The 24,484-nt window shown below is 53.4% G+C and overlaps 6 protein-coding genes across 6 annotated transcripts; 4 read left to right on the forward strand and 2 right to left on the reverse strand.

The window, feature by feature from the left end:
* Nucleotides 1-199: 199 nt before the first annotated feature.
* On the forward strand, nucleotides 200-477 carry TRIREDRAFT_110653 (uncharacterized protein; the record flags this gene model as incomplete). Its single annotated transcript, XM_006968112.1, has 2 exons — nucleotides 200-317; nucleotides 404-477. 2 exons carry the CDS (start codon nucleotides 200-202, stop codon nucleotides 475-477), a joined length of 192 nt encoding a protein of 63 aa, XP_006968174.1.
* Nucleotides 478-1,160: 683 nt separating this feature from the next.
* TRIREDRAFT_67507 (uncharacterized protein) lies at nucleotides 1,161-2,430 on the reverse strand (the record flags this gene model as incomplete). The annotated part of the gene is made up of 3 exons (XM_006968183.1): nucleotides 1,161-1,751; nucleotides 1,836-2,128; nucleotides 2,247-2,430. 3 exons carry the CDS (start codon nucleotides 2,428-2,430, stop codon nucleotides 1,161-1,163), a joined length of 1,068 nt encoding a protein of 355 aa, XP_006968245.1.
* Nucleotides 2,431-2,876: 446 nt separating this feature from the next.
* TRIREDRAFT_110655 (uncharacterized protein) lies at nucleotides 2,877-4,538 on the reverse strand (the record flags this gene model as incomplete). The annotated part of the gene is made up of 1 exon (XM_006968184.1): nucleotides 2,877-4,538. The coding sequence occupies one exon, from the start codon at nucleotides 4,536-4,538 to the stop codon at nucleotides 2,877-2,879; it is 1,662 nt and encodes a 553-aa protein (XP_006968246.1).
* Nucleotides 4,539-6,778: 2,240 nt separating this feature from the next.
* On the forward strand, nucleotides 6,779-8,033 carry TRIREDRAFT_67430 (uncharacterized protein; the record flags this gene model as incomplete). Its single annotated transcript, XM_006968113.1, has 3 exons — nucleotides 6,779-7,231; nucleotides 7,286-7,460; nucleotides 7,510-8,033. 3 exons carry the CDS (start codon nucleotides 6,779-6,781, stop codon nucleotides 8,031-8,033), a joined length of 1,152 nt encoding a protein of 383 aa, XP_006968175.1.
* Nucleotides 8,034-14,703: 6,670 nt separating this feature from the next.
* TRIREDRAFT_123429 (uncharacterized protein) lies at nucleotides 14,704-16,376 on the forward strand (the record flags this gene model as incomplete). The annotated part of the gene is made up of 4 exons (XM_006968114.1): nucleotides 14,704-15,031; nucleotides 15,116-15,530; nucleotides 15,594-15,759; nucleotides 15,848-16,376. The coding sequence occupies 4 exons, from the start codon at nucleotides 14,704-14,706 to the stop codon at nucleotides 15,953-15,955; spliced, it is 1,017 nt and encodes a 338-aa protein (XP_006968176.1). The 3' UTR covers nucleotides 15,956-16,376.
* Nucleotides 16,377-19,366: 2,990 nt separating this feature from the next.
* On the forward strand, nucleotides 19,367-24,104 carry TRIREDRAFT_80973 (uncharacterized protein; the record flags this gene model as incomplete). Its single annotated transcript, XM_006968115.1, has 9 exons — nucleotides 19,367-20,226; nucleotides 20,284-21,044; nucleotides 21,101-21,331; nucleotides 21,385-21,515; nucleotides 21,578-22,399; nucleotides 22,466-22,680; nucleotides 22,743-23,445; nucleotides 23,506-23,649; nucleotides 23,715-24,104. The coding sequence occupies exons 1-9, from the start codon at nucleotides 19,490-19,492 to the stop codon at nucleotides 24,102-24,104; spliced, it is 4,134 nt and encodes a 1,377-aa protein (XP_006968177.1). The 5' UTR covers nucleotides 19,367-19,489.
* Nucleotides 24,105-24,484: the final 380 nt, after the last annotated feature.

Consider the following 24,484-nt stretch of genomic DNA (forward strand, 5'->3'; position numbering starts at 1 on the left):
CCATCTCCATCTTTCCACCCCTGGCTCTCGTTCCCTTACCGCTTCCTGTCTTACACCGACCCCTGACACCACGCGCCTGGAGTTCAGCTCTTTGCCCGTCAATTGAGACATATAAAGGCCTTGAGACATCCTGAGACACCCCAAGACTAACTCAGCTTTCTTCTGCAGACAATCTAGACTCTCCTCTCCAACAGACACAATGGCCGCTATTGAGAAGAACCTCATTGCCGCTCGCGCCGTCAGCGAGCTGGTCAAGCGCAAGAACTGGGCCGCCCGGGAGCCCGGTGTCATTGTCGTCTTCTGCATCGTCTTCGTCGGTAAGTGACCATCCCCAACAGCGACTAGGGTAAAGAAGCGAAAAGAAAAAGAGCACTGATGTGTCTAACCTGGTCTGTTCTCTTAGTTGCCGTTGGTCTCATTGGTCTGTTCATCGCCAAGCAGTGCGCCAAGAGGCGGGCCTCCAAGTCTCAGATCTAAGCGACGACCTGAGGCCTGGGGAAGAGGGGCGGGTTGAGACTAGGGGGTGCAGAAAGGAGAAGTTGACGAGGGTGAGAGAGGGGGGCCACGCACGCAACGCAGTAATGAGACCGTGATTCATACAGACAACGGCGAAAACGGGGGGTGGTGTGTTGGCGCGACTCATGGGAAAAAGAACAACAACCACCTCGGCGAACCCAACGTTCCGCGTTCACGGGATAATGTCTTCAACAACCTCTTGGCCACGAGGGTCTCGGCACCAAGCACGTTTCCCGTCTTCGTCGCCCATCTTTTTTTCTTCTTCCGCAAGAAAGGATGCGCGACGTGATCGGTGCTTGCATGATCATGTACATATACTCTCTCATGCATTGGGCCTGCTTTCTTCGCGTCGCACACAGACACAGCGCCTTTGCTCTCAACGGGCCGCTCCATGGCTCGTGAGGCGATTCTGGGTGCCGGGACGGGCTCGTGGCCACAGGGATGCTATATTCTCTATATTCTAATACTCCTGATACCTCATATACAACAATCTAGTGCTTAAACCTATTATAAACTACAGCCTGTTTCTTCCTGTTCCTCAATCGGCGCCGTCCTCTCTTGTGTGTCCCTTCTAGGTGGTGAAGGTCTTATCCATGTATAGTCGGGTAATAGATACAAGAATTGATTCTACAGGCAATTGTGCCTCACAGCCCTTCCTTGGCCAACATATCAGCAACATCGAGATAGAAAGCAACAGCATTGAACGTCCTCTTCATCCCCATCCACTCACGCACCGCCCACCTCGCCCTATTCGACCAATTGATCAAATCGAGATGGCTCACCCCAACCAGCGTCCCCTTGTACTCGCCCCAACGACTGCTCCTCACGCTGACGAGCCCATCATTCTCCCCTTCCTTTTCCCAAATGACGCCGTACGGGACGCGAAACGCCCCGAGCAGCGACGGCTCGTCAATCATGGCGCCGTACGAAAAGTACCGCACCGCTTGGTCGTCGGGGACGCGCGGGTTGAACTCGTGGCGCATGTACCGCGTGGTGAGCTGGCCAAAGGCCGACGTGCCCAGCCCAGCGCGGCGGATGACGGAGTACAGCCGCGGGAGGTGCAGCGGGCTGCCGGCGTCGCTGTCGACGAGGTAGTCTGCAAAGGGGCTGCCGCGGTGCGGCGTGGCGATGGTGACGAGGGAGGCGACTTTGATGCCGCGCGGGCGCAGGCGAGAAATCATGTAGCGCGCGTCGAGGCCGCCCATGCTGTGCGCGATGATGTTGACCACGGGGGTCTTTTGTTGTTGTTGTTGTCCTGCTTGCCTGGATTGGTCCTCTCCCCCCTCCTCCTCCTTGCCCCCCTCTTCCCCAGGCCGCACGAGTCTGCTATCGCGGTCGTTGGTGTTCTTGTTGTTGTTGTTGTTGTTGTTATTGTTTGAGTGGCTGAGAGAGGCGGCGCTCGTCTGCGCGAGAATGTCGGCCGCGAGCTTCTCGGCGCGCTCCTCGATGGAGCCCGACGGCGGGACGGACGTTGTCAGCACGGAGCACCTGTTCGCCACGAGGGCCTGCTTGATGCCGTTCCAGTACTCGATCGCGGGGAGGTACGGCGAGACTTTGAGCTCGGAGAAGCCGAGGAGCCCGTGGGCGAGGACGATGGGGTGTTTGGGTGTTGCTGGTTGTTTTTTAATATGCGCCATTAGCCTTTTGATCGCTCTCGATTCGCTTGACTACGATGCGAAGGGACTGTGCAAAGAAGTAGAACGGAGAGGAAGGGGAGGGGGGAAACGTACCATAATTCTCGCGGATCATGGCATAGTCGTCTAGGATCTGCCTTCCAAGATCCCGTATGCGAGGATCGTGGCTGGATTCATGGAGGAGCGGCTTTGCGGCGCTGAAAGTGCGCGCGCGGGAGCGTCGTAGGTTCGGTAGGGAGCGAGAGAGGCGAGGGCCGTGATGGCGAGGCCATTGTTTCATGGCTTTTTTTTTTCTCTTTTTTATTCTATCGAGGATCGTATTCGAGCATCCTTTGTTTTATAGGGCATAGGTTGGAGGATTTGCGACAGATAGTGTGTGTAGAGGATGGAAATTGGCCAGACTACGTACCATGTCGTTGTTGGACGCTCGTTGACGTCATTGCAGGCGACCAGTGTCGAGATCGCATCGCGCTTCGATACACAGACACAGGCGGGCGCATGGAGGATGACAGCCATTGGGGACAATTGAAAGTACCATAAGATATGATTCCTATTCATAATATACCCGCGTCTATGGATATACACAGGGAGGCGGTGATTTGCGCCTACCATCTATTCATAACTCCTTTATACACCATTGTTTGTTTTGATTCGCTCCCAACTCCCGACCCAGCAACCCTGGTGTGCTCTCCCTCATGCAACAATCACAGCCTTTAATCATAGTGCCTAGCTCTTCTCTGGCATCTGGCTGGGCGCATTCTCGTTCGTCACGCCGCTGTACGCTGGCCGCGGCCGCAAGCCGTCAAACGGCCCCGACAAGTTCTCTGCCATGGCCTCGTCGTAGCTCGGCGGCGGTACGTCCTCGTAAGCCGGAATGTCGCCTGGTGGCAGCTGTGGAGGGTATAGGGGATCTTGAGGTGGCCTCTCAGGCATTGCTGGCCCAGCTTGGCCAGGCCGTTGCTGAGGTGGTCTGGCTGAAGGTCCGGGGGCGCTGGCCTCCGAGACGGAGGTTCTGGGAGGTAATCGGGGAGGGGGCCGGACAACAACAATGCCTTCTGGTCGCGTGTTCCGAGCAGCCTTCAACAGCTCGACGGGTGGCGCGATGCCCGAAAAGACCTCGACGCTGGCAAAGTGAAGAGGCAGAAAGATGTTCTGGGGCTGCGAGAAGGGATCCCTCGTCATGGCGCCCATCTTCGGATCGCCCCGGCTCACGCCCAGCTTCAGCTCTATCTCGTACTTCCGAGAAAGGTTGCAAGTGTTGAAAGATGGCGCAACGGTATTGGGCAGTGGCCGGTTCCTCCAGAGGTCATCTGGAATGACCATTTCCTTACCCACTTCGTCCCCCGGAGCGCACAGAGGGATGTTGATGTCTGTGTAGGAGGCGACAACCCAGCGGTTCACTTTATGATGGAACAGCCCGTGCGAACGGATCTCGGTCACGCCAATCAGGTCCATCTGGAACGATATCAGGTGGACTTGTTCACTGCTGTCTACGAGCTTCTTTGCGAGGAGTCGGAGGGGAACGGGCTGGTTGCACGTCAGGATTGAGGGATGCGGCAGTCGCGCTGAAATCTCTATTGAAGGCGGCGTTGGGGAGTCTCCATCGTCTTCTAAAGCCTCGCTGGCCTTCTTGCTGCCGAACAGTGAGCTTCGCTTCTTCGGAGCCCCCTTTGCTCGTGGCGTAAAGGAGAATGGCCGCCGGGCAAAGGCTTCCTGGCCGGTAATGGGAGGCCGCGGCGGCTCAATGGGCAAGAACTTGAAGCCGATCTGGTAGCGCCAATTCTCCTTGAGGAGCCCCGGCCGCTGGACCGTGACTTTGATGTAGTAGCGGATCTCGGCCTGCATAGGAAAGCCGGTCAGGGATGGAGGAAGCGTCGCCGTAACGTGCCGGAGAAACAGCTGCTTCGAACCGTCCATGACCCGGACTCCGGCAAGGCCAAAGAGGCCACCGCCTGATCCATAGCCTCCAAGGCCGCCCAAGCCGCCATACCTGGCCATGGCCTCCGGATTGCTGCAAGCATTGTTGATGGGTAGCTTGAAGGAGAAGGGAAACTGGTGCTGGCCGGCGTCGAGGGGATGCGATCCATACGGGTTGTTTGAGCTTTCGTAGTAATCATCCGGGAAGACCTTCAGCAGCTTGTACAGGATCTTGTGATTTTCACCCACGATGCTGCCCGGAGGCCCCGGTGGCGGGGCAGTTCGAGTGATGCCTGGCTCATATCCATAATTCCTGGGGACCTGTAGAGCTGTGGCGGACTCTCCTTCGAGCTTGACGACAATGGTGCCAATCTGCTCGCTCTTGGGCAGGGTTAGGAAGACCTTGCCAGAGATGGCGTCGAGGTTGGTGTAGAACTCGGGCTGATTGTCCAGCAAGATTTGGATGGACATGATCAGCTGTAGTCTGTCGCTTGCGCTGGGACGAGCGCGATGGCGAGCAAGGAGGAGGAAAGAGGGCTGAGGTGGTCAAACACGGGAGAAACTTGGGTTGGAACTAGGTAGAATGTGAAGAGACAAAGAAAGTAAATAAAGCGTCTGGAGTTTAGTAGGTCTCCCCAGCGAGGTATGGCGGCGAGGAATAGGGCTTTTGATCTCTTGGCAGGAAGCTCGGCAATTGATGAGGATGAGGCCAGATCCAAGGCGCGGTCATTGCCCGCGATGGCTCAGGGTCGAAGGGGAGGTCGAATCTTTGGCGATATTTTTCTGCGTCTGAGAGCTGAAACGATGCACGCGCGTCAAGTCATTTGGCGATGGGGGCGCAGCCTCGAGTCCAGGCCGTAGGAAGCTGAAGCTCATCGGCGGGAAATGGCCTGGTGGGTTGATGTCATCAGTTTTTGGTGCATGAATTCTGCCAGATGCACCGCCTGGCAGTGTGGCTTGCCGCGAGGCGCTGACGAGGCCGCTGAGGCGCAAACGCCCGCTGGATCCGGCGGCGGTTCTAGCGCTAAGACGCGCTGAAGATGGCACTGGACAGGTACATCACTTAAGGTTCATCTGCTGGGCGACAGCTTCAACCCGTCAAGAAACAACGACAAGACACGTCTTGTTGCATCATGTGGTGTCTCTCCATGCGCGCCGTCTTTCCCCGACACGGGCCACTTGACTGCTTCTGACTCCGTGTCTCAAGCAAGCAAGCAAGCATGCATCGCCAACTTCATCGACTGCCGAGCCGCGATGGGCTGGACGACCTGCCGTCGTCGCTGTTGCATTGAGGCTGGACTCGCTGCGACATCAACCCACTGCGGTCGGGCTCTCATCGCCTCGGGCTCGCCCTCTTTGCTTATTCCCAGTCGAGCCTGACGGATGAACTGCAGTCTACACGGCTATATCGTCTACCTCAAGGAAGTCAAGGGATACTCCGATGCATCGCAACGGACATGGCCTGCTGCTCGCCATGAGCATTTCGTGGCCCGCCTCGGTCCGGCGCTGCACAGATGAAGAAAGGCCAGGATCGACGACGTTGCAGCTGTTGGTTCCAACCGTTTGAGCTGCAGGTTTCCTCCTCGGCCATGGCGCCATTTCCAGAGCCCGGATCTCCAGCACCCTGCCCTTGGCGCAGAGTCACGGGCCGTCAACCCCTCGCTCGACTTGCCGCTGTTGGCTCTCGCTGTTCTCACGCCTCCGCTGCAACGTTCTGCAAGCGCAAATGGCAGCTCAGGCCTTGCCTGTCACAATCACGTTCTCTGGATGCGGTGGTGGCGACTGGGCATTGCTGCCTCTACTCTTACCGAGTTGCTAGGCAGTGCCAGCTCTTGATCTTGACCCTGAGTCTAAAGCTGACTCTGGGGTCACTTCGAGGTGCTTCCTTTTGGAGCTGAATCTTGCATGCATGCAGGACAATGAGGCGGCAAAGATGAGATTGCTCAACTGAGCTGTCACCTGGAGATCTCGATACTGACCAAATCACATGATTGACAAATCATCTACAGGCCATGGCACCGCAGCGACTTCCCAGTCGAAATCAGGAAGCTGTATGTCAACAACCCATGGCCAACGCAACGCTCTACAAGAGGGTGTGCACGCCTCGCGGCTTTTGAACGGCCATGGGCTGCTGGCCGCCAGATTTGGCCCCCATGACTGGACGGAAGCCAGTTTGTCAGTCCTGAGGGGCAGCGGCAGAACCAGACTGCCGGATCTGCCCTCGTCTCTCTGCTACCGCACGGTACATGGGTTCGTCGCTTGAACTGCCAACCAACTCTCCCGTATAGGTTGGCTAGTGATTGAACATGGGTGTCGCCCAATGGCAGATGGCCTCCCTGACATCTCATGCTCGGCATTTTACCCGAAAAGGCTCTTCTCCCTACTTGTACGCGGTCCGGCCTCTGTACAGCTTATCGAGATGCCTTTCCGCCCCCGAGGAAGGCTAAGCCAGTGGAGAGGAGTTCACCATCCCCTGTGTGAGTGACATGCCAGGCAAAGTCATGAAGGTTGCTTCCCGAGTGGGATGGCATATGGGGGCCACTCCATCAGGCTGCGATCCCCGGTCCACATCCCGTCCCCCAACGCCTCTGCTGCCACGATGGCTCTCTATTTTAAATACAGAGAGGCTCCCCATCCCTTGTTTTTCTGAGAGGAGTCCTGGTTCATGGTCACAGAGCCTTCGATGTGATCACGCAGCACCAATCTTCATCATGGCGAGTACCTGTGGCCCTACGTGTCCTACCGACAACGGTTTCTTCGTCAGTGGTCTCAATGTCGGAGGTGGTGCAGTCCTACTCGCCGCCTTTGCCTCCTTGACGCCCGCTACGTTCTATCTGGGATACCGCTTCCGCACCCCAGGCTTCTCCGCCATGCTTGCAACTGGCATTTCTTTTGAGGTCTTTGGATTCCTCGGGAGAATACTTTTGCATCAAGCCCGGGATCGTCAAGGCTACTTTGCTCTCATGCTCTTGGGGAGTGTTTTAGGGCCAACGTTCGTCTCGGGCGCCATGTCGATGGTGTTGCCGCATCTATTTGCCATTCATGGGCAAGGACATGGTTCACGGCAGTCCATTGTTGCCACAGTCTTTCTATGGGCATTGTTCATAGTGAGCTTCATACTCGATGTCGTTGGCATTGTGTTCGTGGCCTACGGATACGGAGACGTGAGTAGCAAGCCCTCTTCTTCCGACCAGGCTGTTTACTGACATTGTAAACAGCGTGATCGAAGTGCCGACATAGTTGTTGGGGGTCTTGGGGCCCAAGCTCTTTTGCTGCTTGCCGTCATGGGCGCGTACGTCTGTTTCAGTACCGGCTTGTGCCTCAGTGGTGACGCCCTCGATCCGGCTCACGCAGACATCTACCATTCTACTCGATTTTCCAGGTTTCTCCGCTGTAAGTTTCCTCCTCTTTAACAGCCCCGGCGTTTATTGACATGACATAGGCATGGAGGTTGCAGCCATTCTGCTTTTCGCACACACGGTATATCGGATCTTCGAGCTGATTGGGGGTTTGAGCGGCACTCTCTTTCAGAGCGAGGCCGCTTTCATGGTCATGGACGGATTGGTCCCATTCTTCGCCTGTCTGCTGTTGACGACTGCACAGCCAGGCGCTGCTTTCGGGCCGTCGTGGGCCTCAACATCTCCTAGACACCTAAAGCGCCGAGGTCTCTCTCTACCACCTCTACAAACGTCATTCGGCGTTGGTCATGCCGTTCATCACCGCTACGATCCCAACATCCGGCAGCAGTTTTCACCTTCCACGCAAAGGCCGTTGCGAGAGGCTAAACCCCCACCCACATACGGCTCCTACGGCTTACCGTCATCTCCAAGGCCAGTCAACAGGCCGCAGAGCCCGATGATCCTGTCACCCATATCGGTCCGAGCTGTGAGTATAGGGAGACTAAGTGACCGAACGGAGGGATGGACAGCTCAGGCAGACTTGGTAGACAGGGACGTGCTATGGTAGTAAGGCTGCGAAGAGTAGTATTACAGCGTCCCCCCATTAGACAATAAACGAGCTGCAGGTTGCCCAAGCAAGCAGGCAGCAACAAGAAGGATACCTTGGAAGCAAAGTTTTCTCATGCATGGTGACAGACGAGCTACATGTTCGTCAAGCATGGTATATGTCGGACATGATCCTTGCTGTAAGCGACTGTAGACGCCGTGGATACGGAGGACGAGGGAATGCTCAGCCGCTATTGGACCCCTTTACGCATCGCAGCCCTGTAGCACGAAGGCGCGTCTAGTTCGCTTATTGCCGCAGCACAAGTTCTCTCTCAACCGCAGGGGTGAAATCCCACGGCATTCTACTAGAAGCCGCGTCTCCGGAGCTGCGTTTCTCGCGGATAATTGTCTCCGCTTCCCGCGGCGGGAAATGCGTTTCCCAGGCTCCTTGTAATACATCGTCTCCACATATGCGCGGTTTTTTGTTTGTTCTCTGCGTCTCTTACGATATTCGTCTGGTTCTCCTGCTTGAAAGGGCGGCGCGCATGCTGCGTGTGGGCGGCTGTGATGTGATGGGATGTGCATCCTGTCACGGCGCGGCTGTGGTGGTGATTCGTTGATTAACCGGCGCTTACTAGGACGAACAACGTACAGGGGGGGTCCCCCCTGTAGAGCAAAACGGGGGGGGGGGGGGGGGGGGGGGGGGGGGGAGAGAGAGAGAGATGAGAGAGTTTGCGGGAGGATGAGACGCGGGTTTGCGGATAAAAGACGAAGATGATGGGAGTGACGGGGGCTGGAGTTATACGAGCGGCTAATATCAGTTTGATGGATTGTTGCGGTTGTGGAGGAGGTTTGTTTGTGAGATGATTTCGTGAGGGCTGACTGGGGTGGACCAACGTGTGGTGGGAGGAGGAAACGCTTCTAGGGTCTGTTAGCATCGGCTCATGGTTTGGCGTGCCAGCAAGTCACTGAAGGAAGTCTCGGATCTTGTATTCTGCTCAATGGCGAGGCGGTGGAGTTATATGCGAGGTATGCGGTTGGGAAGCCCGGGCGGAGTCGAGACAGGCTTGCCCATTTCTTGTACCTCATTGAGGACGATCCCGCTTAGAGCATTTAGGTGTAATACGAGACTTCAGCACGAGTATAAAGGCTGCCTTTTGGACTTATACAACGGTATAGTCGAAGTGAGTCGTATGACTGAGATAGGCGGCGTGGATGTTGCAAGACTTTTTCCTCCTCTTTGAAGGCATTCCCCATAGGCATGACTGGTACCTTTCGGGAGTTTAGAAGATGGTGCATCACGTATTACAAGGATCAGTACAGTGCTCAAGACCGTGAGCGCGCAGTTTAGCAGATCCCAATGATATTAGAGTATACAGATGCTAAGGAATCTCGCAACGCCACAACTGCAACATCGCATTGCTAACCTCCTAGGCCTTAGTCAACCACTATAACCAGGAGTCTTGGATGGGATTAGAAGCGGTTAATCTGGACTCAAATGACTAATTGCCACTCGACTTTGATTTTCACCAGCCTAGCTAAGGGGAAGTTCTCAACATCATACCAAGCTTGCTAGAAGCAAAGTGTATCTCCAGTTACCCCCGGACTCGGTTGCTTCGCAGCGTTGCTTGAGGTCAATAGTTAAGTAGACATCAACCTAATAGTCCCCTGTCTCGCTCTTGACGAATCGCCAAATGGTCCCAGCATGCTGTCTCCTTACAAAAGTTCCATCAGAGGAAACGAATGCGAAATGCTTCATAATGTTACCAGCAGGTGACAACAACTGATATCCTCCCTTGGGGTGCCTCCTCGGTACAATGTACTGGTCAGGCCCGAAAGTAGACGGCATGCCTTTCTCTCGTGTATAAGCGCTCAAGTACACATTGCCGTGCTGATTGAAGAGTCCGAAACAGCCGTTGGCCTCGACGCAGAGCCAATTCGCCGCTGGTGTACGAGGTAGGTTGGGATCAAGCAAGCGAACTCTTGGACCAAAAAGGTGGTGTACATATGCGTCAAGAACCCGCCCGGTGCTTTCTTCTATGATGTTGTACGTGTTGTCGGGCCAAGGAACGGCATCGGATGGGTCGTCGTGGAGACCAAAGGCGACCAGGTCACTAGACGATGGAGTGACGACAGAAGGGGTCGCCGACGAATTTTTTCTCGTAGAGTAGCTCATGATGGATGATGAAGAAAGTAAAAGGGCTGTTGATGTTCTAGGCAGAACTACAAGGCAGCAGCGGCACTCACTTAAGGTGTAAAGACAGTGAATCAAGCTTGAATGATGATGATGAGAGAGTGGTCGAGCTGCGTTGGGCAGCAATGAAGGTGAGGGGTTCTTTTATACAAGTATACTTTGCCCTGACCATATTCGTGCTGTTACGTCAACCTCGCTTGCTGAGGGAGCGAAACACCATCAAGCGCTTATCGCAGAGGTACTGAGCCAATAATGTCCGTTGAATCTGATCAAGTAGTTTCGCAGAGACCTTTCCCAAGGCCTTCTTTACTGGATGACACTTTTAATAGAAAATCTTGGTTAGGCTGATGACTATAAGGCAAAGCGTATACTACAAGGAACACAACAGGTCTCATTGAACGAAACTGGCTTTCTGGAAATATCTGAAGAAGATTTAGAAACATGCAGTGCCTAGAGGGTTCATAAGGCCTGCTCTATGCATCGAGAAGTTTCATCTCATGTCGCTCACGTGGGAGTACCTAGTGAAGGAGAACCCCCATCTCTCCTAAATGCCATTGTCAATGGGCCAAAGTCTTGTTGTATGGTAGTGGACTTTGAGTAGCGGGGGCGTCTGGTGAGCCTGACTCAAAGTGCTGACGCCTCACCTTCTTAGACCGATGACGCTGTGGCCCTGGAGTTTAGATGACGGCTCGGATGGGGCCGAAAAGCACCGGTCCAGATACCCGGGCCTAACCAAATCTTGAATAAGTGATAATATCGCATTTACAACGACTTGGTATCAGCATGTTTTGAATCGAAGATTGTCTGAACTTGATGGCCAGATTTAACGATGGCGATATATCTGCAACTTCTGGACTTGGGCCGGGCTGTTTCTCAGGCAGACAGAACTTCGCATTCGCCCCAAGCATTCACGCAACACAAATGTGCACTCACAGACACGTCAGCAATGCATGGTGCATATCCTGGAGACTTTCATAACATGCTGCAACTCCGCACTCCAAATAAATGTGTTGAAAGGCATTGTGCTCGCGTTCATCTTTGCGGGGGACCCTGTCTGTCAGATAGGCAGCCATTGGCCGAAGCTGCATGCGTGCAGCATGAGGGAAGCGAGAATATCAAGAGACCATCGCGTAGCGATCTAAAGATGATCGTGCAACAACAAGTTGTTCCCTCTGTTCGGTCAATATGCCTACATCAAGAAAGAGGCCGGCGAAGCTGCGGGATGGCAGCTCGTCGCAGTCTGATTCTCTCCATGTAACTGAAACCCGTCCGCCGGATGCGGATCCAGAGCAAAGTGCGGCTGCAGAAACCGAGATTCACGCTCAAGATGTCGAGGAGTCGACCCAGCTCGCTACAGCCGTGCTCATTCAGGCTTTGGCAGAAGAACTGCCCAAGGCAGCATCAGCTCGACCTGACGATGGTTCCGGAGAACCGACCGAGTTGAATACGAATAGCCCCAAACAAGCCGTCGAAGAATCAACCCAGCTGGCTTCAACCCTACCGCAGGGCAGTCTTAAAGGATCAGCCCAGCTAGCTCCAAGTCAACCGCAGGAGAGCCTCGAGGACTCGACTCAGCAGCCTACCAATTCCGCGTTGCGATTTCTCGCATCTGCCGAAACGCTGGATGAAAGATGCCCTACGAAGACCGAGCAGCCGCAGGCCAAGAAGAGCGATGCCCGGGATTCGGACAAAGTGACACGGCAACTCCTCGACAATGCCGCGCTCTCTTTGCCAGATGCGCGTCTTATCATCGCCTATACGCGCTATTCTATTCCAGAGGATGAGGAAAAGGACTCGGCGATGATTTGTCTGCAGACGATTCCCGGCCGCGGCGACATGTTTGGCGTTGTCCAGACCTCCGCGAGCGCTGACTTTACAATCAGCTTCCCATATTGCCGCCGCCCAGCTGATGAGCGCTCAGAGGGCTCTGAACAATGTCGACTTGATTGCAGGATCCTGTATGACCCAATGAGTGACAACTGTCTGCTGATTAACAAGGCAGATAAAGCCATATACTTGGTGGACCTCAATTTCCAGGCTGTGAAAACATGTCTCAAAGAGAAAGAGGGTCGTGTCATTCGTCCTGGCATATGGACAATCTCAGTGGATTCTGGCGAAAGAGATCGTTTCACCGAGGACCGACTTGTTGAGTTTTTGCTTCTCCGGAGGCGTTTCAGTGTCTCGATTCATGGGGTCATTCAGCAAGAAGCTGGTGATGGGAGTGATGACGATGGGAGAGGAGCCAAGCGACAAAAGCTGGATGACGGCAAGATGAACAGTCGAATGGTCGAGGTCCCCGACTCGTCTTCGAAGCAAAAGGAGCACCTATCCGTTTCTGATAGTCGCCAGCTACTTCCCGCTCCTCGAGAGATTGTCAATGCAGATGTCGTTCCCCTTTTAGACCTAGCAGACGGGGAGACGGCTCTTGTACAAGCCCCAGAAGTCAATCTCACTGATGCGATGGGCACATATCACTTGAAGCGGATCCAGGAAATATCTGATAAGCGAGCTGCCGGCGTCTTTTCCTGCCAACGCTCTGGAGTCTCCGAGATATTGGTTGCAAAGGTCGTCTGCTGCCCGAAGCATCAGACGATGTCGGGCCTCGTAAGAGTCATAGAGATGTGGATGCAGGAGAAGACAATGCTGCAAGGCCTAGAACATGTAAGCCGTCTACTTCGTATGTGGATCTCTCACTGACCCTGTCTAGAGAAACATCGTGTCACTTAAGGGTGTCGATGCTCGGTTCCTCGCCATTTACCTTGAGTGTCTCCCGTCCTCGCTTCAAAAGGGGTTTCAGTCATCGTCGATGAGACCATCCGAGGCCAAAAGGATACTCTGCAATGTGTCGTCCGCCCTTGCCTACCTGTCCAGACGTGGAATTGTTCACCACGATATCAAACCGGCCAACATCACATACTCCGCCGAGCGAGGTGCTGTGCTGATCGACTTTGGTATGGCTGCGTCGGTCACCGACTCTCGGAAAATGGGCGGGACCCCTCATTTTGTTCCTCCGGAGTACGTGGATGCAAGAGTTGGAAGCCGTGGCCCTCCTGGAGATGTATGGGCACTTGGTGTCACGATGCTCTGTGTATTGCGGAAACTTGCCGCAAGCGTTTTCAAGAGAGACATTGATATGGGCCAGCTGCGCCATGAGGGGAGCCGATCGCGAGCCGCGTTCGAGGATTTGCTGCAGGATATCGCGAGCGCAAGGAAACAGCTGGATCTTGAGGACGTGGTTGAGAAGACCATTTTTCAGATGCTCGATCCTGATCAGGAGAAAAGAGTCTCGGCTGCGGATATAGAATTGGCGTTGGGCAGGAGCCGTGCTTCGACTGAGGGCAACATATGAGACAGGCGGGAATGGTCAGACACTGTAGTTGTAGAAATGTGGTAGTTAGTTATCCAACTACCTAGGTATCCCTAGGATCACGGTCCTCATCTCCAGGTCCCTTCCATTACACGATGCTCACTCATTTCCAGTCGAGCTTTTTTTCTCTTCCTTCCGGAACAACAGACGGGATCCCCAATGCTAGCCCAGTGCTTCCATGTTGCTTTGGACTGTGGATACGCTGATATGTAGCTACGCTTACTCCTATGTCCATAGTCTTCGTGCGTTGCTTGGAAGTTGTGGTGAAGCCTCGCGTAGAGGGAATGACAATAGAATTCTACCTAGGTAGCTAGGCACTACCTTGGACTCTAGGTAGGTAGACTAGAAGGCACAAGCTTCATGCTAGGTAGCAGGTACATATGTACCTTATGTGTTATTGACCTCAGGTTCGGCCACAGGCACAATTTCTAGAAGGATTGGCTGCTGGAAGATTCCCCATTGAATAAGAAATAGATAAGGTCAACTTAAGCGTTGGACTAGCAGCGGTCGAGGAGGCTTGGGCCGAGCCTTAGCTGTCTTAGTACATGTACCTATACCTATGGACCTCCTTGGCCACATTTTCGGTCTAAGCCCATCTCGCAAACCGCATTTCCGCCTACCGGTGTCTAGCACAGTCTACCTACCTACTTCAGACAACAATATAGTCAAATCGTTGTCTCTTTGTGCATATTTGCAGAACCTGCCTCCCACCAAGGCCAGCAGGGAGATGTGTGTGGGCGGAGGTGGCCGCAAACCAATGCATGTCTCGCACGTGACGCTCTGCCTAAAATGAAGCACCCGAGCACACGCGATTTCCCCTCCACTGACAGTACATAGGTACCTTAACTTACCTACCTACATGTATGTACCTTAGGCGGATATAATGTTCTAAATTATCGTTCACCACGCAACCCAAGTGCGCACCTCTTTGGCCTCATTCTCCACGTTCCACGTCTTGACTCGCTTGGTGGTGACATTTACATCTTCCAGACTCTTGTGCGCCTCGTTAGAAGCCTCATACTAGCGCCTGTATCCTGCTGAAGCCACACAGCGCGCAAGTCGCAGCGCGTCATTCGCCCATTGCCTTCACGATCCGATCGCGACCGCAAATCGACCGTTATAGCGTCCAATATGCCTATATGGACGCGTGGAAACTACGTGCCCGAAACCAGACCGTTCGAGCCTCCCTACTTTTTCCGCATCAGTCAGTGCCACAAATGGGGCAAGGTTACCGACGAGATGCGCGGCGACGAGCTTCTCTGGAGGACGTACTGGAAGCGCTTCAATACCGTGGAGATTCCCATATTGCCACAGGATGAATTCTTCGACACCGCACTATCAATTGCCGAGCTTGCAGGCGGCCGTCGGGAAGACTTTGAGAGGCTATTCGAAGAAAAGAACAAACAAAGGTGGGGGGAGGTCAAGAGACTGCTGGGCAAGACCCAGTATCACGCTGAACGTCATAAAGATGCATTTCCATGTGAAGATGCTCGGCAAAAGATGATACGAGTCTGTCAAACTGGCTGTTTAACACACTTCTTAGACATTCTCAAAGGCAATGCCTACGGATATGAGGCGGATGTTATATGCGATGGATCCCGGGACAATGCGCTCAACAGCCCTGACGAGCAGACGCAGGTCCCTGATGACGAGTATTTCGACAAGGACGGCATGCCACGGTCGCAGAGGTTCAACTATGACCCCGACATCTGTTTCTATGAGGAGCCCTCGACCCAGGACTGGAGAGAACACCTCATGGCGGATAATGTTTTCTACATAGGCTCGTACACCGTCGAGTATGCGCCCCCCGAGTCGAACGATGGCAGCAGAGGAGCTCCGAATCCTGAGATCGGGGAGAACCCCTCCAGGTCGCCGCTTCGGTCACACAACCCATCTACTCCGGAAACCCGACATGAAGAAAAGACGACACAAACAACGACGCAGAAGAAGCGGAAGCGGTTAGTGCTTCGTCTCCCGATCTCCCGCCCAGTAGCTGATGGGAAATGCTAAAGCCCCGCTAGAAAGAGTGTTCGCTTTGATGATGTCGAGATCGACAAACTTCAGCACCAACAGCAACTGGGCACCGACGACGAACACGATGATGATGATCGTGCGGGCAAGCGCGCCAGACTGGATGTTTCATCACCACCCGCCTCATCCCTTGCCCGGCCGGCTGCGGATGACAGTGTATCAAGAAAGAGAAGAAGAGACGATGATGATCATGATGTTAGCCAAAAGCGTCAAAAGATTGAGACTCCTACTGGGCCTGTACCAGCACCTCGTGTATCCTCCCCTAATCAGACATCTACAGCCCAAAGGGGACCCAGGAGAAAACCGCGATACAACAAACGCTACGACCACGGGCGCACACACCAAGGCCTAGAAGATCCTCTTCCCTGCCCACCGACACCATCCGCTTCTTCCACAACAGCTACAGACTCGTCAGCATCTCGAAAGAGGTCAAGACAGGACGACGATCACGACAATGGCTTCAAACGACAAAAGATAGAAGATTCCACTGGCCAGACGCTGCCATCTCTCAGCTCATCTTCTACACAGCAGACTGCGGACAAAAGATTGGACGACAAGAAAGAAGAAGCTCACGAGGGTAGAAAACGGAGAGTCTCAAGTACACGTCAGTCACGCAACAGTCCTACTCCGGCCGCGCGACCTCTCAATACTAGGTCTAGAAGGAGGAGCGGGCCATCTTGCCTCATGGAACTGGACCAATCTGGCAAGGCTCGGTCAGTGTGACATTACTTATTGTCATTATACAGCTCGAAAGGTGCAGAAGAAGGGTCCTGAATTCTGTGACCGTCGATGTCTCCGAGAGCATGGTCGTTATCCTGGCAGGGCCGGGTGCAGCGGCGCAGTTCGAACGAGGCACTGATCGGAACCCTGTGGTTGAACGTTTTTTGACAATCATGGTCGCTATCCCGGCAGGGCCGGGTGCAGCGGCGTAGATTGTCGGAATGCAACTGCCGGAGTGTGGGTGAGTCGAGTCCTTTCTCGAAGTCATGGTCGTTATCCTGGCAGGGCCGGGTGCAGCGGCGTAGATCAGAAAGAGGTCTTGACTGTGGCTCCTATGCCACCAAAGTACTTCCGAGGCATGGTCGTTATCCCGGCAGGGCTGGGTGCAACGGCGAAGCTGGAATGGAAGAATTGAGCACCCTCTGGCCTTGCGACGGTCACAGCAGTCAAGGGCCCCTTTTCATCATCCTGATAGCGGTGACGATGAGTTGGGATGTTCTTTGCTGGTCTGTATCTCTCAAATCGTTGTTCGAAGCTTAGGCGGGCTGCATTGACGTGAAAGATGTGAACCACTTTATGAACAAACCATGAAGGGTCTACCCTGCATCAAGCCGTTGCTGATGAAGTTCTCCTCGTATCATGCTTTGACTAAACGGCAATGTTGTAGACTCTCCATGAGAAAAGTCTTACATTGCTTTCTCTTTCGTGTCTTTCCTCCTGAGGGAAACTTGATCTCAGGAAGCCATGTAAAGCAGGCATCACCTCCATGCTGACATTCCCGAATACTGATATACTCTGCTCTAGCACATCGTAGGCGTGACTATGAAGCCATTTGTTACATAAGGTGCTGCCACCCTACATTGACACCCATGGAAGCCAAACGGAAGAAATTGCCAAGTAAAAGCGGTAATCTTTTGTGAGCTTGAACAGGTGTTCACGAATTGTCGTTTAAGTGGCTTCTCGGAAAGTAAAGTTTAGCTGCTCTATATGATTTGAGGGTAGTCCGACATTGGCCCGGGATTGTGCTCCTGGCGATTATAACTTTACTGCGACCCTACATGTAAGCCCTTGGTATGCGTCTAATGCTATTACATAAAAGCTGCATTTTATGCGAAGTATCATGGAATGCCTGATCTACTTCTTTCTTCGCCCTGATTATCCTCTTCTTCTTCTCTTCCTATTCTATTAAATCTATTTTCTACGTCTTGAGGCATGCGCACAGTTTGGGATGAGTTTTGTCTGTAAAAGGGTTAAACCAAGGCTTAGCTGATCGCTACATCAATCAATACACCAAAATCTTATTAAACCTTTTCTTCTTCTCCTCCAAAAGGACTCGCTTAACCAGCTAGTGATGCACATCTCCCCGGCGGTTAGTAGGCGATGCAGTAATAGACGTTTATACATCTCTAATCTAGATGTATTTGAGCCCTCCTTGCTGATATAGAGATTCCGTTGTCGATTAGAGAACAAGAGACATTATCGCTTAGACTCGTCATGATTGCCATATGGCTAGTGATTGGGACAAACTACCAATAGGAGATGTCGTAGCAAACGGCTTCAAGTCAAACCGGAAGGAATCTTTATTAGCTGAAAGAGAAATGAGGTAGGAATATGGCATTGGAAGAAGATACACGCATCATTTCGGCATATTTCTTATGCAGTAGGTAGTGGTTAATTCTATTAATTCCATGAGAATCTACGCCACGCCGGAGTTGGAGGGCCATGCATTCCTTCATATCGGCGTGCACATAATCCGACGTGAAATTCTTTCTGTGTTACAGCAGCCTGGCATATTCATGCAGTGCAGCTTGCCACTTGATAAAGGACGAATGCATATATGACTACCATACGTGTATTCGCCACTTTGATTCTATCATCTGAAATGCATCGCGGTTGCGGCTGGAGTGGGAGACTCGAAGGAGAGGCTCCAGGATCTCCCAATATCTACATGTTTAGGCAGGGATGCCATCATTGTCAGGTTATCATCTCGGAGCAAGGCGGATTGTCCCCGTCTCTTTCGCTGACATGGGACCCCTGCAATGCCGCTAGGACAGCAAAAGTTAATCGGGGAACATCTTAGATCCTCAGCGAAACAATATGGACTAATTAGCATGGATGGATGTGTGTACGCAGTAGTACGTGTAGTATCTCATAGTACCTAGGTATGCAGTGCTTCTTGTTGAAGATGATGTTCATGAACATTAAGCTACCTACTGTAGGTACGAGTACTAGGTATTTCAGTTGACTCAAGGCGTATTGAGTTAGCGAGGGAAAGAGAGCTGTGGAAAAGTGCCAATTGCTTATCACAAACAGCAAGGTATTTCATGCCCAGCAAAGCGGCAGGTGCGAGTTGGCCACCTCACCTCTGCAGTAATCCTCGCTTATAAAGCCGCATAGAGACAGCCGTAAGCCTGAATGGACCAGAAACAGAAGAGAAAAAGCAGATAATAGAGCCAGGCAAGTGCGACAGAGAGCCAATGAGCGAGCGGCCACTGCTGAAAGTCCGCGGCTGATCTGCCAGGCAAGTCCGATTTACGAGCCACTCCTGCCGTCGCGCTCCGACCAGGAACAGGCAAGAAGGGATCGGAGTTGGATGACCGCCCCACTTTGGATCTCAGTAGATGAGACTACAGGGCTTTTTTTGTCAGCCGTGCGTTAGTCATCGCCAGATCGGCCGGCTTACAAGGCAGGCCGGCAAAGGAGATGAGATTGAGCTGGGATGACCTCCGCGATGGCACCAAGCATGTACGAGGACGAAGTACCCTCGCAAACGAAGCATACGCACGAGGTACTATCCTAGCCTTGTCCTGGCCCGGACAGCGCGCACGGGGACGAAGCAGCTCGGCAGGCAGCCTTACGGCCATGTCCCCCGGCATGGATCGGAGTTGGTCCTGGTCGCTGGAGGCGTCGCTTCTGCCAGACGCTTCCTGCGTGAGATGCCCGAGATGGACCCCGGATTGCTTTTCCTATTAGAAGCCTCGACTCTTCCCGTCGACGGCTTCAGACTGTCTACTACGGATCAGGTCAGGCTCAATCACAGCATCTTCATACACAAGTACGCCTTGTGCTGTCTGCTCTTGACACTGTCGTGGTGCCAGATAGCCACAGGGTCTCGCAGTTTGCCCGTCAACCCCCCCCCTTGCAAACGCCCCAACAGCTGCCCAGCATGACGGAAAAGCAGGAGGACTCCCAGCTCCACGAGCTGAGTAGTCCCTCTGATGACACGGCTTCCTCACGCCCAGAGTCGATCGAGGCGGAGGCCCTCGAGTCGATCCGCATTCTCCTCAACAGCCAAGCGCCCAAGGGCCAGGAGACCCCCAAGCAGATCGGCCTCTCGTTCAAGGATCTCACCGTGACGGCCCAAGCCGGAACCGAAGTTGACGCAAAGACCTTGCCGCGCGCCATCCTCAACACATTCGGACCCGACCAATGGCGCTTCGTCAAGCAAAACATCCTCTCGCGCATCTTCCCCAATTCCTTCAGTGCCTCTGGAAGACCCATTCTTTCCAACTTCACCGGTATTGTCAAGCCCGGTGAGATGCTGCTCGTCCTTGGTCGACCGGGAAGTGGTTGCTCGACTTTCCTTCGAACGGTTGCCAACCAGTCCACCCTCGCTGTGACGGGTGACTTGGAATATGCCAATGTCCCTGCCGCAGACTTCAAGCGCAACCATGCCAGAGAAACAATCTACCTCCCGGAAGAGGACAGGCACATCGCTTCCCTGTCTGTGAGGCAGACCATCCGCTTCGCGCTTCGGAACTCGCTCCCGGCCGAGGCTCGAGACAGCAAGACAGTCGCCGACTTGACCGAGGCTATTGCGAAGCTCTTTGGTCTTTCTCATGCACTTGACACGCCCGTTGGTGGAGCTTTCTTCCCGGGTGTTTCTGGTGGTGAAAGGAAACGGTTAGTCCTACAACGATATCTTGAGAGGATTCCAGCGCTAACACTGAGATAATACAGAGTATCGATTGCCGAAGTTCTTGCTGCCGGTGCATCTGTTCAATGCTTTGACAACTCGACTCGCGGTCTTGACTCCTCCACCGCACTGGACTTTGCCAAGGCTCTGCGAGCTGTCACAGATGTCGGTCACAAGACTAGCATGGCCACCCTGTACCAGGCAGGCGAGGATCTCTACAGGAACTTCGACAAGGTCATCGTCCTGGATGACGGACAGATGGCATTCTTCGGTAGAACATCCGAGGCCTGGAAGTACTTTGAGGACCTCGGATTCATCCCCGTTCCTGGACAGACAACTGCCGAGTTCCTCACCACCGCTACGGATCCCGTAGAGCGACGTGTGCGCCCTGGATCTGCGGCCGCAAACTTCAAGACGCCGGCTGATCTGGCGGCTGCTTTCCGACGATCGGACAACTACCAGCGGCTCTTGACTGAAATTGATGAATACCGACAAAAGCAAGCTCAGGCTGATGCGCTGCTCCCCACTTACAACTACCGCCTGTCGTTCCCCGCCCAGGTTTGGGAGTGCCTTTACCGAGAAGTCCAGCTGGTCAGCGCTCAGCGACGAGTCTACTACATCAAGTGGATGACTACTCTCATTCTGTGTCTGGTCTGTGGCAGTGTTTACTTCGACATTGACATCACCGCTCAAGGAGCCTTCACAAGGGGTGGTATCCTGTACTTTGCTCTCATCGTCAACGGCTGGTTCCAGTTTCCGGAGCTGTTCGATGCACACACCAATCGACCTGTCATTGAACGACATGGTGAGCATTGCCCTGGAGCTACACATTTTGTCAACTCTACTAACTGGAATGTTTAGCTGGACTGCATCTCAACCGCCCGTCCGCTGTTGCATTGGCCCGGTTCCTCATCGACTTGCCTCTCATTGCCGCTCAGCACGCTCTCTTCATCATCATCTTCTACTTCCTGTCACGGCTACAGATTGAAGCAGGGAAATTCTTCTTCTTCTACCTCACGCTCTTCATCTCGACGGTGTGCTTTAGCAATCTGTTGCGCATGTTCGCCTACTACGTCGGAACCTTGGATGACTGTAAGATTCAGTTGCACTCCGTTGGATCAGTTCACGCATTAACGCATGTATAGGCTTCCGCTACGGTGGTTTCTCCTGCACTGTACTCCTGCTCTTTGCCGGATTCTTGATTCCGCCGAACGAGATGGGTGCTGCCTTTGGCTGGCTGCACCACCTGAACCCAATGTTTTACGGCTTCGAGAATGTAAGTAGTCCGACATGTTCGTTTCGTGTTGGCTCTCATCAACTAACCGGCCCCGGCTATAGCTCTTCGCGAACGAGTTCAGTGGCTTGGACCTTGCCTGCGACGACAATCTCATTCCGGCGGATGGCGTTGCTGGACACCAGACCTGCGCTATTCGTGGTGCGCTTCCCGGTCAGACCAGCGTCCCCGGCATTGAGTATGTCGAGGCTTATGGCTTCTCTCTTTCACACAAGTGGCGAAACATTGGCATCATGATCTCTATTGCCTTCATCTACCTCTTCATTAGCATGTTTGGCAGCGAGGTCATGCGGTTTGCTCCTCAAGGAGGCGCTCCCCTTGTCTTCGCCAAGCGCCGCGGCCAGAAGGAAAAGGCAGTCACCGTCACTGATGTTGAAAAGTCTGCTCCTACAAATGCCCTGTCAGGTAGACTGGGAGAACTCGCGCTCACCTGGAAGGACCTCAACGTGCACATTGGAGACAAGCACATCCTCAAGGACATCTCTGGATACGTCAAGCGTGGAGAGCTGACTGCTTTGTGTGGAGCTAGCGGTGCTGGCAAGACCACCCTGCTCACTGCTCTCAGTCAGACCAACTTTGCCGGCACGCTCACGGGTGAAGTCCTTGTTGGAAACCAGCCACCAACCTCAAGTTACAGGAAGACTGTCGGTTTCGCGCAACAGATGGACCTCCACGACGGTACGGCCACAGTTCGGGAGGCCATTGAGTTCTCCGCCTTGCTGAGACAGCCCTTGACATACTCTCGTGAGGAAAGACTGGCCTACGTTGACACGGTTCTGGAATTGCTCGACCTGGTCGATGTCCAACACGTTCTCATTGGCGAAGAGGGTGGCGGCCTGGGCGTCGAAAGGCTCAAGCGAGTAACGGTATGTCTCGCGCATATTATCAGACATTTACTTTGGACCACCCTTGCTAACTTACAATGCGTACAGATTGGTGTTGAACTTGCCGCACGACCTGAAATCTTGTTCGCTGACGAACCGACATCTGGACTGGACTCCCAAGGCGCTGCCCGTATCGTTCGCTATCTGAAGCAGCTTGCTCGTCATGGCCAGGCGACTGTCGTCACCATTCACCAGCCCTCAGCACTCCTGTTCTCTCAGTTTGACAACCTCCTGGCTCTCTCATCGGAAGGTCGACAGCTCTAGTAAGTCATTCATCTTTTCAAAGTCTCTTTCTGGCGAGCCCAGCATGCTGACCATTCTCTAGCTTTGGCAAGGTCACTGAAGCTCTCCCGTATTTCGCTCGTCACGGTGCAGTCTGCCCCGAGGGAGCCAACCCTAGTGCCTTCATTCTCGAGACTGTCGGCGCCGGTGTCAACGCCCGCACGAATGATAAGGGATCCAACTGGTCAGCCAACTGGGCAGCGTCCCCGGAAGCTGCGGCCCTCGCACAAGAGATTGAGGAGAGCAAGAAGAACCCCCACAGCAGCACTGCCCATGATGGAGAGAAGGTCCCCGAGTACAACGCATCCATCTTGACGCAGACTTATCTGCTGACGAAGCGAATGCTTTTGAACCAGTGGCGCAACACGCCATACATCTACTCAAAGATCTGGGTTCACATTCTCAGCGCGTTTTTTGTTGGATTCACTTTCTACCAGCTTGGAACCAGCCCCACTGACCTGCAGAACCGCATGTTCAGCGTCTACTTCATGCTGTTCCTCTGCAACGCCATCGTCAATGTCATCCTCGCCCGGTACTTCTTCGCCAGTCTGTACTGGATGTACCGTGAGGGCCCCTCCCACGCATATGGCTGGGTTGCTTTCGTGAACTCTGTCGTTCTTTCCGAGATCCCTGGCGCCATCTTCGTCACGGTTATCTACTATGTTGTCTGGTACTTCCCTAGTGGACTGCCTCATAATGAAGCTGGATTCATCTTCCTCTTCTTCCTGACATACGAGATCTTCCAGGTACGTTTATTTCCACATCTGTCTGCTTAGGACACGTAGGTTGCTAACGGAATTGGCTAGGTTCTTCTTGGATTGTTCATGATGGCCCTCAGCCCGGATCTCGGTGCGGCTGGAAACGTCCTCGTCTTCATCGTGTGCACCTGCAACTGGTTCAACGGTATCATCATTCCTTATGACCAGATCCAGGTCTTCTGGCGCTACTGGGTAAGCACTCCGCACGAAACGCAAGAGACTTGGAGTCGCAGAAGCTAACCATACCAATAACGTAGCTCTACTACCTGTCGCCCTTTACATACCTGCTTGGTGGCATGGTCACGGCAGTTACCGGTGGTGTTCATGTGACATGTGACACTGCAGACCTGACGCTGTTCACTCCGCCCCAGAACCAGACCTGTGGTGAATATGCAGCCAAGTGGGCTCTCTCTGCGTCCGCTCAGCTCCTCAACCCCGATGCCATGTATCCATCTGACTGCCAGGTGTGTCGCTGGGAGTCTGGTGACCAGTTCCTCGCGCAGTTCAACCTTGGCGATGGACAGCTGGGAGGCAAGTGGGGATGCTGGGGCATCTTCCTGGCCTTTACCTTTAGCAACCTTGCCCTGGTGTACTTCTTCACCTGGGCCACCAAGGTGAAGTACTGGAAGCTGTTTTACTTTTTCTAAGCTACAAAAAAGCAGATGTGCGCATGAGGAGGCATAGGAGGATTGCACGATATTCACTGTTTGCGGTGTTTTGGTATATTTTGGTTGCATGACGGAATGATGGAAGGGTATGATTTGCAGAGGAGGAAAATACCTGATTGCTGGATACCATAGAATGTCCTGATATCTTAAGGCTTTTTTATACGCCTTTGGCTAGTCAATTAGACGCATAGACTCAGTCGAACTTAATAATATTGCAATAACAACTTCTGCATCCTAACGTAATAAAGTGCACATCTGAGTAAGTAGTGTAGAACATAAAAGAATCTGCCAATGCAATGGTGGGGAGTTTGGTGAAATCAGTGACTTTCCACCTTTGATTGTTGAACTTAGTGACCTTT

Source organism: Trichoderma reesei (assembly GCF_000167675.1).
Source record: "Trichoderma reesei QM6a unplaced genomic scaffold TRIREscaffold_21, whole genome shotgun sequence".
NCBI classification, from domain to species: Eukaryota; Fungi; Ascomycota; class Sordariomycetes; order Hypocreales; family Hypocreaceae; genus Trichoderma; species Trichoderma reesei.